This window comes from Callithrix jacchus, chromosome 8 (assembly GCF_049354715.1).
Source record: "Callithrix jacchus isolate 240 chromosome 8, calJac240_pri, whole genome shotgun sequence".
In the NCBI taxonomy this organism is placed as follows: domain Eukaryota; kingdom Metazoa; phylum Chordata; class Mammalia; order Primates; family Cebidae; genus Callithrix; species Callithrix jacchus.
The window spans coordinates 30,503,695-30,520,725 of record NC_133509.1 but is presented as its reverse complement, the minus strand read 5'-3'; the positions used below and the strand labels follow the sequence as shown (position 1 = coordinate 30,520,725).

General features: G+C 40.6%; 1 protein-coding gene across 6 annotated transcripts in view; it reads left to right on the top strand.

Annotated features, from left to right (window-relative positions):
- TTBK2 (tau tubulin kinase 2) overlaps nucleotides 1-16,792 on the top strand; it is a 169,032-nt gene extending 152,240 nt beyond the window's left edge. For 5 of the 6 annotated variants that reach the window (XM_054240542.2, XM_078334051.1, XM_035262002.3 and 2 more), the window contains 2 exons: nucleotides 6,010-7,280; nucleotides 14,528-16,792. In XM_054240542.2, coding sequence (XP_054096517.2) covers nucleotides 6,010-7,280; nucleotides 14,528-14,990 — 1,734 coding nt within the window. In that variant the 3' untranslated portion in view covers nucleotides 14,991-16,792. The remainder of the gene's footprint in view (nucleotides 1-6,009; nucleotides 7,281-14,527) is intronic. The other variant, XM_017976786.4, reaches the window with a different exon arrangement.
- Nucleotides 16,793-17,031: the final 239 nt, after the last annotated feature.

The following is a 17,031-nucleotide window of genomic DNA, read 5'->3' as shown; positions in this document are numbered from 1 at the left end:
TGGGCTTATTAAGAAATGGGGGAGCAGAGGCTGGGTGCCTCCATGCTGCCTTCCTGGGCTTTTTTTTTTTTTTTTGAGATGGAGTCTTGCTCTGTTGCCCAGGCTGGAATGCAGTGGTGCGATCTCGGCTCACTGCAACTCCACCTTTCTGGTTTAAGCGATTGTCCTGCCTCAGCCTCCCAAGTAGCTGGGATTACAGGTGCGTACCACCACTCCTGGCTAATTTTGGGGTTTTGTTGTTGTTGTTTTTAGTAGAGACAGGGTTTCACCATTTTGGCCAGGCTGGTCTCGAACTCTTGATCTCAGGTGATCCACTCACCTCGGCCTCCCAAAGTGCTAGGATTACAGGCATGAGCCACTGCACCCAGCTGTTTCTGGGCTTCTGAATATCACCACCTCTCCACTCTCCCACTGGACTCCAGGGCCCTCCCTTTCACCCTCCAGTCAAATATTAGCTGTTTCTTTGTTGACTTGGTCCTTTCTTGTGGGGAGGAGAGTACCAGGTGCTTCTAGTCAGCCATACCGTTCCTGATTTATTTTCATATGGCCTCTTATCACTGCTGTATACTATTTCTTAATTGAAATTAAAATTTGATAGATAAAATCATGGTTCTATAATTGTTTTAGTTTTATTTATAATTTTCAACATTTCTATAAAGTATTATATAAAGCTGCTTTAAACAAAAGCGATCTGTGGTGGAATTTGAATGGCTAAAATTTAACTTTTTAATAGCTGAGGCTGTATGAGGTACCAATAAATTATTCTACTATGTATATCTCTGCTAAATTATTTGTCTTTGTCAACAAATAAAAATGAGACATAGAAACTTCATATACAACTTTATTTTCATTTGGAAGATAGGCTATTTGGAATGAATGTTGCATTTCACAAAGTTTTTATTATCTTAGTAACATTACAATCCTTGAATGAGAGAAAAGTAAAAGGATAATTTGTAAGAAAAAATGCAAATGGTAGTTGGTATGCAGTTCATTGTTTCTCACTAGTGGCTAGTTTGAAACATGGGGTGACTGAAAATAGTGAGGTTGCTTTACCTGAACTATTAACTCTGACACTAATTTTAGTCAAACTTAGTACTAGGCATTAATAGAACTAAGAAACTATGAAAGAAATGGAAAATATTGAGATCCTTTTCTAATTCTTTAGAAAGATGTACATAATACAATTATAGAACAGAAGAAAGGAAATGATTGAATTAATGCTAGAATGAAATGTTTGTAAATTATGGAAATTAAAGATATAAAAGATGCATATGGCTTACTGGCAGATTATTTATTTGGTTCATTTGTAGAGTGTTCCAAGTATGAGAACTGCTTTTATGTCTTCATAGTTTAAAGAAGCCATTTGCAGCTACACTTGGAATTAGCTTTCTCTTCTCCATACTCAACTGTTGATCCTTGGTTTTCTCCTTTTATTTTGTCAGATGTTATTGCAGACTTAGTTTCCTAGACTTTATTTGAGTGTGTAGTGCTTGTCAGTAGGCTGTACTGTATTGTGCCAACTTTCAAAATCCTGAAGTCCTATCTGTAACTTCTTGGCTTTGTTTTTCTTCATTTGTGAATCTGTGTTAGTAATAGTATTCTGAATAGGCACAGTGGCTCATACCTGTAATCCCAGCACTTTGGAAGCCTTAAGTCAGGAGCATGTCTTAAGTGCAGGAATTCAAGACCAGCCTGGGCAACATAGTGAGACCCTATCTGTAAAAAAATTGTTTTAAATTAGCTGGATATGGTGCTGCGTTCCAAGTAGTCTCAGCTGCTTGGGAAACTGAGGCGGATGGATTGCTTGAGCCCAGGAGTTGCAGGCTGCAGTGAGCTGCAATTGCACCACTGCACTCTAGCCAGGGTGACAGCAAGACTCTGTCTCTAAAATAATAATAATAATAATAAAATGATAATAGTACCCTATTAAAATATAAAGAAGCTATGAAATGAGGTTTGTATAAAATGATTTGAAGAATATCTTATGAAATTTAAAGTCCTATGGAAATATTATGTTAGAGTAGTTTATGCACAGTTCATCGTAATTGCTCAGAATCTTTTTAAGAAAAATTCTCCTGTCTGGTGATTCATATATATGTTTATTATTGTTGTTGGGTTTGTTTTTTTTTTTTTGAGGCAGGGTCTTGCTATGTTGCCCAGGCTGGTCTAAAACTCCTGGGCTCAAGCAATCTTCCTGCCTCAGGCTCTTGAGTAGCTGGAATTATAGACACAGGCCACCATGCTTGGCTCATATATATTTTCTATGTATAAAATTGTCATTCTTTTTTTTATACTACATATACATACACATTTATATCTTGAATCTAAAATGAGTTAATCTCAGAATTGTAGAAATTAACCCTAGCTTCAATCTCAGAAGACCAATGGAGTTTTTTGTTTTTTTTGAGAAAGAATGTTGCTCTCTTGCCCAAGCTGTAGTGCAGTGGCCTGATCTCGGCTTACTGCAACCTCTGCCTCCCAAGTAGCTGGGATTACAGGTGCCCACCAACCTGTCCAGCTAATTTTTGGCGTGTTTCTTTTTTTTTTTTTTGAGACAGAGTTTCGCTCTTGTTTCCCAGGCTGGAGTGCAATGAGGCGATCTAGGCTTACTTTAACCTCTGCCTCCAGGATTCTCCTGTCTCAGCCTCCCAGTAGCTGGGATTACAGGCATGTGCCACCATTCCTGGCTAATGTTGTATTTTTAGTAGAGATAAGGTTTTTCCATGTTGTTCAGGCTGGTCTTGAACTCCCAACCTCAAGTGATCCACCCACCTTGGCCTCCCAAAGTGCTGGAATTACAGGCCTGAGCCATTGTGCCTGGCCTGGATTTGTTTGTTTGTTTTGTTTTGTTTTAAGAAGTAGCACTGGTCTATCACCAGGCTGGAGTGCAGTGGCATGATCTCTGCTCACTGCAGCCTCCGCTTCCTAGGTTCAGGTGATTCATCTGCCTTAGCCTCCCAAGTAGCTGGGACTACAGATGCATGCCACTACCCCCAGCTAATTTTTGTATTTTTGGCAGAGATGGGGTTTCACCATGTTGGCCAGGATGGTCTCAATTTCTTGACCTCGTGATCCACCCGCCTGGGCCTCCCAAAGTGCTGGGATTATAGGCGTGAGCCACCATGCCCAGTCCAATTTTCGTATTTTTAGTAGAGATGCGTTTTTACTGTGTTGGCTAGGCTGGTCTGGAACTCCTGGCCCGGGGTATTATTTTTATAGCACTGCTATGTTCATTTTGGCTGATGTACTTAAAATTACATATAATAATGAGGTGACTGGGTTTTTGGGTTTTGTTTATTTGTTTGTTTTGGAGACAGAGTCTGGCTCTGTCACCCAGGCTGAAGGGCAGTGGCATAATCTCAGCTCACTGCATCCTCCGCCTCCTGGGATCAAGCAGTTTTCCCACCTCAGTCTCCCAAAAAGCTGGGATTACAAGTGCCGACCACCACACCTGGCTAATTTTTTGTATTTTTAGTAGAGATGGGGTTTCACCATGTTGGCCAGGCTGGTCTCGAACTCCTGACCTCAGGTGATCTGCCTGTCTTGGCCTCCCACAGTGCTGGGATTATAGGTATGAAGCCACCATACCCAGCCCAATTTTGATTATAGGTTATCATCTCCCTTGTTATTTGACATTTAATATAATTTCACACTTGCTTTTCTTATTATGGTCACTTTCGGGTCCATTTACTAAGAAGTAAATTTTGAAAAGTGAATTACTATAAATTTTAGATTTCAACGTCACTTAAAAAACATACTAGAAAATTGCCGTCTGCCTAAATATATTTTAGAATAATTAAAATAAAACAGAAGTATGAGATAACTTCCTGAAGGAAAACAGCACCAAGAGAACCTAATGCTTTTTCCCAAGATCATTTTAGATTTGCGTTTATTCTAAGAGTTTAGATCTAAGCCCAAATAGCCTGTCTTGGATTAGCCTGAAAGATCCTCAGGACCCTGCTTCCTTTTAGGAACTATTCCAGGACATTAATTAGGTGTTTTTTTCCTGGGCTGGCCTTAGGACAAACTTTACATATCCATGAGTTTTACATATTCATGTGCAACTAATAGTATTCCTGACCCAGAGTGAAATAGATCTATACATCTTAGCTGACCCTGGAACCACATGGTTTCTTGGTGTCTTTGGACTAGAGACTGAATCTAAACTAAATCTCCCATGACTACTCCAAATTCATTCTGCATTGTATTCAGATCAATTTCTATAGTTTTCCTAGAACTTAATGGGTTTCATTAAGTGATTTGAACTTACTTGTTTTCTCAAAAAGACTTTTTTCTTTACCTGTTTATATAGTTATTTTCAGCCTATTTACATGTCACTTTAGGTGATATGAAAATATAAAAACTTTAGGTATCTTAAGGAAGGACATTCTTATTAGCTAATGAATCTTATTTCATATAGAATTAAAACTACTTCAGTGAAAGGGGAGTAGATTTTCACTTCTCATAGGCTTGACCTTTAAAAATTGGCCAGGTGTGGGCCGGGCACAGTGGTGGCTCATGCCTGTAATCCCAGCACTTTGGGAAGCTGAGGCGGGTGGATCACCTGAGGTCAGGACTTCAAGACCAGCCTGACCAACATGGTGAAATCCCATCTCTACTAAATATACAAAAATTAGCTGGGCATGGTGGTGGTCACCTGTAATCCCAGCTACGTGGGAGGCTGAGGCAGGGAGAATTGCTTGAACCCAGGAGGCAGAGGTTGAAGTGAGCTGAGATCATGCCATTGCACTCTAGCCTGGGCAACAGAGTGAGACTCCATCTCTCTCTCTCTCTCTCTCTCTCTCTCTCTCTCTCTCTCTCTCACACACACACACACACACACACACACACACACACGCACGCGCACGCACACACACATGCGCACACAAATTGGCCAGGTGTGGTGACTTACACTTGTAATCCAGCACTTTGGGAGACTGAGGCAGATGGATCACTTGAGCTCAGGAGTTTGAAACTAGCCTGGTCAACATGGTGAAACCCCATCTCTCCAAAAAAAATTAGCCAGGTGTGATGATGCATGTCTGTAGTCCCAGTTATTCAGGAGGCTAAGGTGGGAGGATTACTTGAGGTTGGAAAGCAGAGGGTGCAGTAAACCAAGATTGTACCACTACACTCCAGCTTGGGTGACAGAGTGACCCTGTCTCAAAAAAAGAAAAAGAAAAATTGAGAAATCACGAAATATTTGTAAATACTTTTGTATGTCTTTACTTACAGGAAGACATAATCTAGTATTTAATAGAATTTATGGAAAACAACAAAATGCATGAAAATTTGGAGTTTTTCAATGAACAATTATTTGCCAATAAGTTTTTTCCTATAATCCTATATCTGGCTTCTGGCAGGAAATAGATGGCATACTCAAAAGGACTTGGAGATAATTTAATGTAAGGAATTTTTTACAGATGTATGAGCAGAGTTAAGAGAGCCAATGGGACCAGCAACAGAGAGAGCTATTCCTACCATGAGTCCTGAAAGGGGAGTAGAAGTAGGTGTTAGCAGAACCTGGCAAGAGTGGTAGCTGAGAGAGAGGCCACAAGAAGGGAGCTGTGGCCAGGATAGTGGAATGTAGCCATCACCAACACCACAGTCCTCAGTGGGGAAGCAAGGAAAATCATTACCCAGCCTTCTCTTTCCTGTAACCCTCTGATTCTCTGTTGGTACCATCCATTGAGCAGATCTAACCACAAATCAGAAAGCAAGGAAGCACAGATGGTGCAGTCTTTAGAAATTAGTCTTCCAGGGCCTAAAGCGCACCAAAGAAGGGGCAGGGATTAACCTACAGGGAGAGACTGTTCTGCACAGTTTCTGAGTAGGGTAGCTTGGGTGTCATTCATTGTTATTCAGAATTGTTCCATTTTTCATGTAAGTTGGGCAGACCTGGTCAACATCTGTGTTCTTCCTATAAATTAGAATTTGAGATGTTAAACCTCAATATCTTTATTGATATTTTACATAATTACATTTTAATTTTTTCTCCCCTTTCTCCAGATTACAATTCCTAGACCTTCTGTGGCATCTACGCAGTCAACTTCAGGAAGCTTTCACTATGGTCAGCAGCCAGAGAAGAAAGATCTTCAGCCCATGGAGCCCACTGTGGAACTTTACTCTCCAAGGGAAAACTTCTCTGGCTTGGTTGTGACAGAGGGTGAACCTCCTAGTGGAGGAAGCAGAACAGATTTGGGGCTTCAGTTAGATCACATTGGTCATGACATGTTACCCAACTTTAGAGAAAGTAACCAATCTCAAGATCTGGGACCAAAAGAACTTCCTGATCATAACAGACTGGTTGTGGGAGAATTTGAAAATCTCCCTGGGGAAAGTGAAGAGAAAAGCATCCTTTTAGAGTCAGATAAAGAAGATGAGAAGTTAAGTAGAGGGCAGCATTGTGTTGAGCTCTCCTCTCTCCCAGATTTGTTAATGGTGGAAAAGGATCACTCAGCTACTACTGAACCTCTTGATGTGACAAAAACACAGACTTTTAGTGTGGTGCCAAATCAAGACAAAAATAAGGAGGTAATGAAGCTTCTGACAGTTGGAACTTCAGAAATGTCTCCCAGAGACATTGACCCACATGTTGAAGGTCAGATAGGCCAGGTGGCAGAAATGCAAAAAAGTAAGATATCTAAGGATGATGACATCATGAGTGAAGACTTGCCGGGTCATCAAGGGGACCTCTCTACTTTTTTGCACCAAGAGGGTAAGAGAGAGAAAATTGCCCCTAGAAATGGAGAACTGTTTCATTGTGTCTCAGAGAATGAACATGGTGCCCCAACCCGGAAGGATATGGTTAGGTCATCCTTTGTAACTAGACACAGCCGAATCCCTGTTTTAGCACAAGAGATTGACTCAACTTTGGAATTATCCTTTCCAGTCTCTGCAAAAGAAAAGCTCCTCCAAAAGAAAGCTTATCAGCCAGACCTAGTCAAGCTTCTGGTGGAAAAAAGACAATTCAAGTCCTTCCTTGGCGACCTCTCAAGTGCCTCTGATAAATTACTAGAAGAGAAACTAGCTACTGTTCCTGCTTCCTTTTGTGAGGAGGAAGTCCTCACTCCCTTTTCAAGACTGACAGTAGATTCTCACATGAGCAGGTCAGCTGAAGATAGCTTTCTGTCACCCATCATCTCCCAGTCTAGAAAGAGCAAAATTCCAAGGCCAGTATCATGGGTCAACACAGATCAAGTCAATAGCTCAACTTCATCTCCGTTCTTTCCTCGGCCACCCCCAGGAAAGCCACCCACGAGGCCTGGAGTAGAAGCCAGGTAATGCTGTGTGCTCTCCCTGTGTTAAGTGTAACACCATTTCTATATCTGCTTTATGTACTCCATCAATGGTATCATTTCTGTGTTGCCTGCTTCTTGGTATCTTTCTTTCCTTCCTTTCCCAGGCCTTTACAGCCTAGTGCAGTGGAAGTAATAAGATCGATCCAGGTTAATTCTTTTTTTTTCTTCCAGTTTATTGTGGTAAAATACACATAACATGAAATTTAGCATCTTAAAATTTTTTGTTTGTTTGTTTTTTTATTTTGAGACACAGTCTCACTCTCGTACAAGCTGGAGTGCAGTGGCTCCATATCAGTCCACTGCAAACTCTGCCTCTTGCCTTCAAGAGATTCTCGTTCCTCAGCCACCTGAGTGGCTAGGACTACAGGCGTCTGCCACCACACCAGGCTAATTTTTATATTTGTTTGTTTGTTTTTAGTAGAGATGGGGTTTTGCCATGTTGGCCAGGCTGGTCTCAAACTCCTGGCCCCAAGTGATCCACCTGCCTCAGCTTCCCAAAGTGCTGGGATTACAGGCTTGAGCCACCATGCCCGGCTGTATCTTAATCATTTTTTTTTTTTGAGACAGAGTTTCGCTCTTGTTACCCAAGCTGGAGTGCAATGGCCCCATCTTGGCTCACCGCAGTCTCTGCCTGCTGGGTTCAAGCAATTCTTCTGCCTCAGCCTCCCAAGTAGCTGGGACTACAGGTGTACGCCACCATGCCCAGCTAATTTTTGTATTTTTAGTAGAGATGGTGTTTCACCATGTTAACCAGGATGGTCTCAGTCTCTTGTGACCTCGTGATCCACCCACCTGGGCCTCCCAAAGTGCAGGGATTATAGGTGTGAGCCACTGTGCTCGGCCCCTTAATCATTTTTAAGTGTACAGTTCAGTGGTATGAAGTACATTCACATTGTTATGCAACCATTGCCACCAGCTCTCTCCAAAACTCTTACATCTTATAGCTTATAAAACTGAAACTCTATACCTGTTAAACCAGGGGTCCCCAGCTTGCAGGCCACAGTTTCTGGCCTGTTAGGAACCAGGCCACATAGCAGGAGATGAGTGGCCAGTGAGTGAGCATTTCTGCCTGCTGTCAGATCAGCCATGGCATTAGATTCTCATAGGTGTGTGAACCCTGTTGTGAACTGTGCATGTGAGGGATCTGGGTTACCTGCTCCTTATGAGACTCTGATGCCTGATGATCTTGAGGTGGAACAGTTTCATCCAAAATCATTGCCCATCCTAGTCTACAGAAAAGTTGTCTTCCATGAAACTGTTCCAGGTGCCAAATGTTGGAGACTACTGCATTAAACAATAAATCCCCATTTCCTTCTTCCTTCCAGACTATGGTGACCACTAATCTACTTTCTGTCTCTATGATTTTGACTGCTCTAAATACTTCCTATGAAGTACAGTCACACAGTATTTGTCTTTTTATGACTGGCTTATTTTACTTAGCATAGTATCTTCAAGGTTCATCTGTGTTATAGCATGTGTCAGAATTTCCTTTTTTAAGGCCGAATGACGAGGGAGTTACTTTTGCCATTTGTTTTCTATAAGCCTTACAGCTATTTGCCCTTCATTTCTTGCATTATTATCTTCTTTTGTATTTAGCTGACTTTTTGTAGCAAACCATTTAAATTCTCATTTCCTTTTGTATATATTCTGCAGCTATTTTCTTTTAAGTGGTTGCCATGGGTGTTACATTTAATATTCTTAAGTTATAACATTTTCATTTGGATTTATATCAGCTTAACTTCAATATCATGCAATAGCTCTGCTCTTTTCAATCTCCAGCTCCACTCCTTTCACCTGTTGATGTTACAAAATTACATCTTTATACATTGTGTTCAAACACATAAACTAATAATTTTTTAAAATGCATTAATCTTTTAATATAAAAAACAAAATGTAAAGTTACAAACCAGTGTTAGAAAAAGAAAGTATTGGTTTCTTAAATAATGCAGAAAACAAAAAGTAGAGTTATAGATTTCTTACAAGAATACTAGCTTTTATAATTGTCCATGTATTTGCCTTTATTAAGATTTTTATTCATATGCCTTCAGGTTCCTGTCTGGTGTCCCTTCTTTTCAACCTACGGGACTCCCTTTAGCATTTCTTGCAAGGCAGTTCTGGTGGTTACAAACTCCTTTAGGTTTTATCTGAGAACATCTTAATTTTTCCCTCATTTCTGAAGGACAGTTTTGCCAGATACAGGATTCTTAGTTGACAGTTATTTTAGTATTTTAAAAGGAGTACTTTAAAGTACTAATGTACTTTCAGCCTCCAGTGTTTCTGGTGAGAAATGTTCTGATAATTTTTTTAAGAATCTCAAGATTCTCTTTGTCTTTTCTCGGGACCTTATGATCTGTCTGCCTAGGCCTCCTACAGTGCTGGGATTACAGGCGTGAGTCACTGCACCTGGCCAACCATTATTTATTTATTTATTTTTAATATTCTCTCTGCCTCTTTCTCTTTTCTCCTTCAGGAACTCCCATAATGTGCATGCTGGTCTGTTTGATGGTCCCACAGGCCCTTTACTCTTTGTTTACTTTTCTTTACTCTTTTTTTTTTTCTGTACCTCAGACTCAATACTTTCCATTGTCCTGTCTTCAAGTTCGCTGATTTTGCCCAAATCTGCTTTTGAATCTCTCTAGTGAATTTTTAATTTTTGTGGTTGTACTTTTCAGTTCCAATTTTTTTTTGGTTCTTTTTAGGTTTTCTAGCTCTTATTGATATTTCCATTTTGTTCATACATTGTGTTCTTGACTTTCTCTATGTCTTTAGTTCTTCAAGCATCTTTAAGATAGTTGTTTCAGAGTCTTTGTCTCGTAGATATATGCCATCAGGTCTTTTTCAGGTATAGTTTCTGTTGATCTATTTTTTTTTCCTTTGAGTGGACCATACCTTCCTGTTTCTCTGTATGCTTTTTGATTTTTTAATTAAAAATTGGATATTTGAATCTAATAATGTAGTAACTCTGAAAATCAGATTTTCCCCTTTCCTTGGGAATTGCTGGGGGTTATTAATTTTTGTTTTTTGGACAGAGTCTCACTCTGTCATCTAGGCTGGAGTGCAGTGGCACGATCTTGGCTCACTGCAACCCTTACCTCCCAGGTTCAAATGATTCTCCTGCCTCAGCCTCCCAAGTAGCTGGGACTACAGGCGTGTGCCACCACACCCAGCTACTTTTTTGTATTTTTAGTAGAGATGGTTTCACTGTGTTAGCCAGGATGGGCTCAATCTTCTGACCTCATGATCTGCCCGCCTCGGCCTCCCAAAGTGCTAGGATTACAGGCATGAGCCATGGCGCCTGGCCTCTTTTTGTTTTGAGACAGTCTCATTGTCACCCAGGTTGGAGTACAGTGGCATAGTCATGACTCATTTCAGCCTCTAACTCCTGGGCTCAGGTGATCCTCCTGCCTCAGGCTCCCCAGTAGCTGGACCTACAGGTGCATGCCAGCACACCTTGCTAATTTTTTTGTTTGTTTTTTGATGGATGTAGACTGTCTTTGTGATGAGGACCAGCCTGAGATATAAACCTAAGGTCTTGGACCTTTTCTGAGTCTGTACTTTTTCCCGAATAAGCATAGTAGCTTTCTCATTTCCCCAGTATCTGTGGTTGCTTTTGAATATACAGGTCTTTAATATCTGGCTCCCAAGAAGGGAAAAAAGAAAAATGATGGAAGGGAGAAAAAGAGCACTGGCCCTTTTAAACCCCTAGCAGTCACTTCAGCCAGAGGAGAACCAGTTTCTAACAGTGGGGAAAAGTTTAAGACTGACTACCCACATCTTCCTCTGCCCTTCTGTACTAAGAGGCAGCAATGAGTAATTGGAGCACAGATCCCCAGTATTTGGAGGACAGGGTTCTTTTTGCCCACCTGGTTCTTGTAAACTGTGTGCAAACTGTTCCAGAAGTAAGTGCACAGTTGCCTGTCACAGGGCTGGGGATGAGCTTCTGGGATGTTGTATATTCATGTCTTTTATGACTTTCGGGTAGTTTCCAGGGATTTTTTTTTTTTTTTCGAAAACAGAGTCTTCCTCAGTCGCCCAGGATCTAGGTTGCGCACTCCTTATGAGAATGGGGAGTGGGTAGCTGTTACTGTGCTAAGATCTGAAACAGACTAAAATTAACGTAATTGACAGTACAAGCCTTTTCCTGGAAGTTGCAAGCCTTTGGTAGACTCCAGATTTCGAAGATAATTACATCAGAGTCTGCCAGTGCAGTTGCCTAGGTGGGGAAACAGATTCCTGGTGTTTCCTACTCTACTGTCTTCCCAGAATTTTCTCTGATCCATGTTAATTTTTGGCTGTCCTACTTTCTAGCAGTAAGAACCTCCATTTCCTCATCTATGAAATGGGTAAAATACTTGCTTAAGAGTTTTGGGAGGGTGAAATAAAGCCACATACATCTAGGACTTAGTACATTGCGTAGCATGCAGTAAAGATTATGTCTGTCTCCAACTGCATTTGGATAATCAGTAATTTTCTAGCTTTGTTCAGTCAGAATCCCATTATGTCCCATAATGCCATTATGATGTCAAATGCTAGTGAAGAATACATTGTCCATGATTTGATAAATGGACCCTGGTAACAATGCTGTTTATCTTCATTATAATGAATTAAACCAAAAAAATCCTATAGAAGATTTCCCTGTGCCTTTACTATATACAACCATACATACTAAAGAGACTGCTTTAGTATCTACTACATGCTATGCTTTTTATTTAAATATTCTCTTGATATATTTGACCACAGGATGTTTATATTTTGAGGAAGAGGGGAAAATATTGGGAGGTGGTAAACCAGTGAAGAGTGCTTTTCAGGGCCAGATGCGGTGGCTCACACCTTTAATCCCAGCACTTTGGGAGGCTGAGGCAGGCAGATTGCTTGAGCCCAGGAGTCTGAGACCAGCCTGGGCACCATGGTGAAACCTCATTGCTATAAGAATTAGCCTGGCACAGGTGGTACACAGCTGTAGTCCCTATTAGGAGGCTGAGTTAGGAGGATCCTTTTATGAGTTGTTGGCTGTGTTCATGTCAAAACATTCTATTGGGTTACTTTTTATTTTTTCTTCCTTTTGAGACAGAGCCCTGCTTTGTCATCCAGGCTGTGATACAGTGGTGTGATCCTGGCTCACTTCAACCTCTGCCTCCCAAGTTCAAGCAATTCTGCTGCCTCTGCCTCCCAAATAGCTGGGATTACAGCCACCCACCACAGTGCCCAGCTAACTTTTTGTATTTTAGTAGAGACACGGTTTTGCCATGTTGGCCAGGCTGATTTCGAACCCCTGACCTCAAGCGATCCACCTGCCACGGCCTCGCAAAGTGCTGGGATTACAGGTGGGAGCCACCGCACCCAGCCTGGGTTACTTTCTCTAATTAACTCCCTTCTCTGCAAATTATATTGAAGATATTTTATCCTATTCTGAATTTTAACTTGGGTTGTAGTGCCTTTTGTTTAGTGTTCATGGAACTGAATTTTTAATTAATTGTGTTTTATATCATACATAGGAAGGTACTTCAACCCTAATATTTTTTTTAGAGGTAGTAATTTCTAGTGCCTTTATAGTTTTGTGCTTTCTGTATAAATTTATTGTCTGACTAAAGTTTATTATTACATATGATGCAAAGTTTTTTTCCAAGTAGTTAATGAATCTAAGTACAAATTTCCTGTAGAAACATGGGGATCTTTTTGGATTCAATGCTCCGTTCTATTCATTTGTCTGTTCCTTTGCCCTAGGGTCGTTCTCACTATATAAGTTGGCATTGCCACTAAAATACATTGTAGACTGTTTTATAGCAGGCTCCCTGCTCCCCACCCCCAGGGCACCACAGCAGGAGGCATTACCACCTGAGCTCTGCCTCCTATCAGATCAGCAGTGGGATCAGATTCCCATAGGAATGTGAACTGCACATGGGCGGGATCTAAGTTGCTTACGCCTTTTGAGAACCTAACTAATGCCTGATGATCTGGGTTGCATGCTCCTTATGAGAATCTAATGCCTGATGATCTGAGGTGGGATAGTTTCATCCCAAAACCATCCTTGCCCCTCCTTTCCCTGTCGTGGAAAAATTGTCTTCCACAAAACCGGTCCCTGGTGCTAAAAAGGTTGGGGACCATTGCTTTATAGTCTATAAAAACACTTTTTAATGTTCCATTTTCTTTGATTCTTAGGCCAAACTGGAAAGACATTTAGGACAAAGAAGATATTTGCTATTCATATGAATACTCTTAGAATTCTGAGGCCCAAGGGCCATGCACTATGGTTCATGCTTGTAATCCCAGCACTTTGGGAGGCTGAGGTAGGAGGATTGCTGGAGCCCAGGAGTTTGAGACCAGCCTGGGCAATGTGGCAAAATTGTCTCGACAAATATACAAAAATTGTCAAGGTGTGTGCACTATAGGTGCACAGCTGTAGTCCCAGCTACTCAGGAGGCTGAGGTGGGAGGATTGCATGAGCCCAGGAGGTCTAGACTGCAGTGATCTGTGATCACGCCATGGTACTTCAGCCTGGGTGACAGAGCAAGACCCTGTTTAAAAAAAAAATCTGAGGCCAAGCTTAGTTGCTGGTATGGGGGGTTGGGTTGGGCAGTCAGTTCCTGCATCCACTCCCCTTAATCCCAGGCCATTGACAGGAATAGAAACTGTGGTCCATAGAAACCAGTAACTACTCTTTTCTCTTGGAAATTATTAAATGAGTAGAATATACATTTATCTGTAGTTCCTAATCTTGCTGAGTGTAGTTCATGTTGAAGGCTTGTGGGTCCTTGGCAGAAAAAAGAAAATTAAAAAAAAAGACTTACATTGTGGGATTTCGTGTTTGCAGGATCCCTGTCCTAGTATCCTTATACAATATGGTTTACTCTCTGTCTTATGTGCTAACATCCTAGAAACACTTAAATTCATCTGAAAATTAGCAGAGTAAACATGACGTAGGAGGAAGGGAACTAATATCATTTAAGGGCTTCTTCATGGCAGATGCTCTTCTAAGTACTTGAGTTACTGCACTTGGTCTGGTCAGTGACCCTGTGAGATAGACAGTATTCCCACTGAAAGCTGGGAGGGGTTAAAGAATTTTTCCAGGCTCATACAACTAGCATATGAAAGAGTAACCCATTATCCTGTTAGTCTATTTTCTGATTTCTATACACATCATTCACATTATGATTTGGGACATTATGACTTTTTAGGCACACTCAAAATGAATTAAAATTAAAATACATTTTCTCTGTTCTTTTAAGGTTACGCAGATATAAAGTCCTAGGGAGTAGTAACTCTGACTCAGACCTTTTCTCCCGCCTGGCCCAAATTCTTCAAAATGGATCTCAGAAACCCCGGAGCACTACTCAGTGCAAGAGTCCAGGATCTCCTCACAACCCCAAAACACCACCCAAGAGTCCAGTTGTCCCTCGCAGGAGTCCCAGTGCCTCTCCTCGAAGCTCATCCTTGCCTCGCACATCTAGTTCCTCACCATCTAGGGCTGGACGGCCCCACCATGACCAGAGGAGTTCATCCCCACATCTGGGGAGAAGCAAGTCACCTCCCAGCCACTCAGGATCTTCGTCCTCCAGGAGGTCCTGCCAACAGGAGCATTGCAAACCCAGCAAGAATGGCCTGAAAGGATCTGGCAGCCTCCACCACCACTCAGCCAACGCTAAACCCCCCCCAGTGAAGAGTAAGCCAGCCAGTAAACTCAGCAGATAGGAGCCAGGCTGCATCTCTTTGAAAGGTGTGAGGCCTTCTTCCTAACCCTGACGCATGTGTGTCCCTGTACTGTCTGTTTAAAAAAATCAGTGTTGATCTTCTCTTGCAAAAGAAAGTAACATGATTCATTATTTATAAGAAGACATAAATACATGATAAGGAATTACCTGAGGCAGGCAGCAAGCAGATCAGGAATCGATCTTTATACAAGGAAAAATAAAGCAAAAATCCAAGGGGGAGAAACTCATTAAAATGAGCTCTCATTTTTAAGCTGTCTTTGAAACAAAAGAGTTGAGGATAGGAGACAGAATGGAATTTTAGGGAGTTTGCCTAATTTTTTTAAGCCTCAACTCAAAAGATTAAATAGCAAAAGTGAAACTTCTTGTTTGATATTTTCATTCAAAACTTTCCCACCCTGGAGAGTCATTCATCAAATACTATATTATGTAAGAAGTCTGTTGCCAGGGAGCCAGTACTATATATTTGGCTTGTGTGTTTATTTTGTGTATTGAGAATGAACACTTTTACTTTGCCTCATTTCTAGTACCCTCCCTGGACTTCAGATTTTTTTTAAGTTTAGTATGTCTTATTTGATTCCGTCTCTCTGCTTTTATTTTATGGTCCTAATTGTACTTTCAAATCCAATTACCTTTTTTTTAGTTCCCTGATTTTTTTTTTTTTTTTAGAGCAACAGTTCTTAACCTACTATATTTTTATTATGAAAAATAAGAAACTTAGGTAAAGGAAAGAAAACTCTAGAGCTACTTTGCAGGATTTAGTGTTTAGGGAGAAAAAGAAAATGTAGGGGAATAGCCTTCAAGATAGAAGAACCCCCTTCCTCCCTGTTAAGTGTCCTCCTTTAGAAACTTGAGTAGAAGGAAAACTGACCAGAGTAGACTGCTTCCTTAAGTCTTCTGAGTTCCAGCTCTTTCTAATATCAGCCTCCAAGATGATACTAGGGAAGCACAATGCTTTGGAATGTGACTTGAGATTTAGAAATAAATTAGATGTATTACTGAGGCTTAGAATCCTCAAACTTTGTATTTTATACATTTAGCCAATAAGGAATTAATATCTGGGGAAATAAATTTAGGCTAAATATTTCTCTTTTAATGTTTTATTACCTGCTTCTCCTGTGTTTTAGTTCAGTATTTGGGCTTCTTGGCCTGATTTTCATATAATCTCAATTTATGAAGCTGCAAAGAGGAAGATACTTGTTCTAATCCCACTCTTATAACAGGAATCCAGCAAAATGAAAGTATACCAGACATTTTAAATGGGCTCTTTTATACTCTCTAGGTGTTTTGTGTTGTAAGAGGTCAGGTAAATTGGTCTGCTTGCTGTTGAAATTTGCCTTCTAGCAAACATCTAGACCTTGTATTTGCTGCCAAACCCGATAACGGTTGAATTGGGAAACAAACAAACAAAAAAGAAATAAATTTCCTCCCCAAGTGAACATCTTCTAATGCTGCATCAAAGCTGCCCTGAAGCTGCACTGAACTTCTCTTGTTCTCTTTATCTGTGTTGAGCTTTTTAAAAAAACAAATTCAAAACACTATTGAGGCATATAACGTCTCTTACAAGAAATGTAGCATAGTGTGGAATCTTAATTTCTCTCCAGTTTCAAACACTACAGAGGGATGCAATAGATAAGACATATTTGCAGTTTATCTGAAGCAACTGTAATATTGGAAGACCAATCCTTCTGTATTATATTGTATAATAGTTGCTATAACACTACTTGCATGTTTTCATGATAAATTATATAAATATTTATAAATATATAGAGAGACATATGCTTATATAGACTCATTCTTTCTCATTCTCCATTTGTAATTTAAAGATCGCAGATGGTGAAATTCCTTTTCTATTGTGTGCCTCATGTACACTTGGGCCTTGCCTATCTTCATTTTCTGAAAATATGTTCTTGGCATGTGACATCTCAGAGTCTTCTTGCCTTCCCTATGTACAATCCAAGGGTTAGAAGTCTTTAACAAGCCAAGATAGGTTATTTAATTTTCATTTTAAAAAGATTTTATAA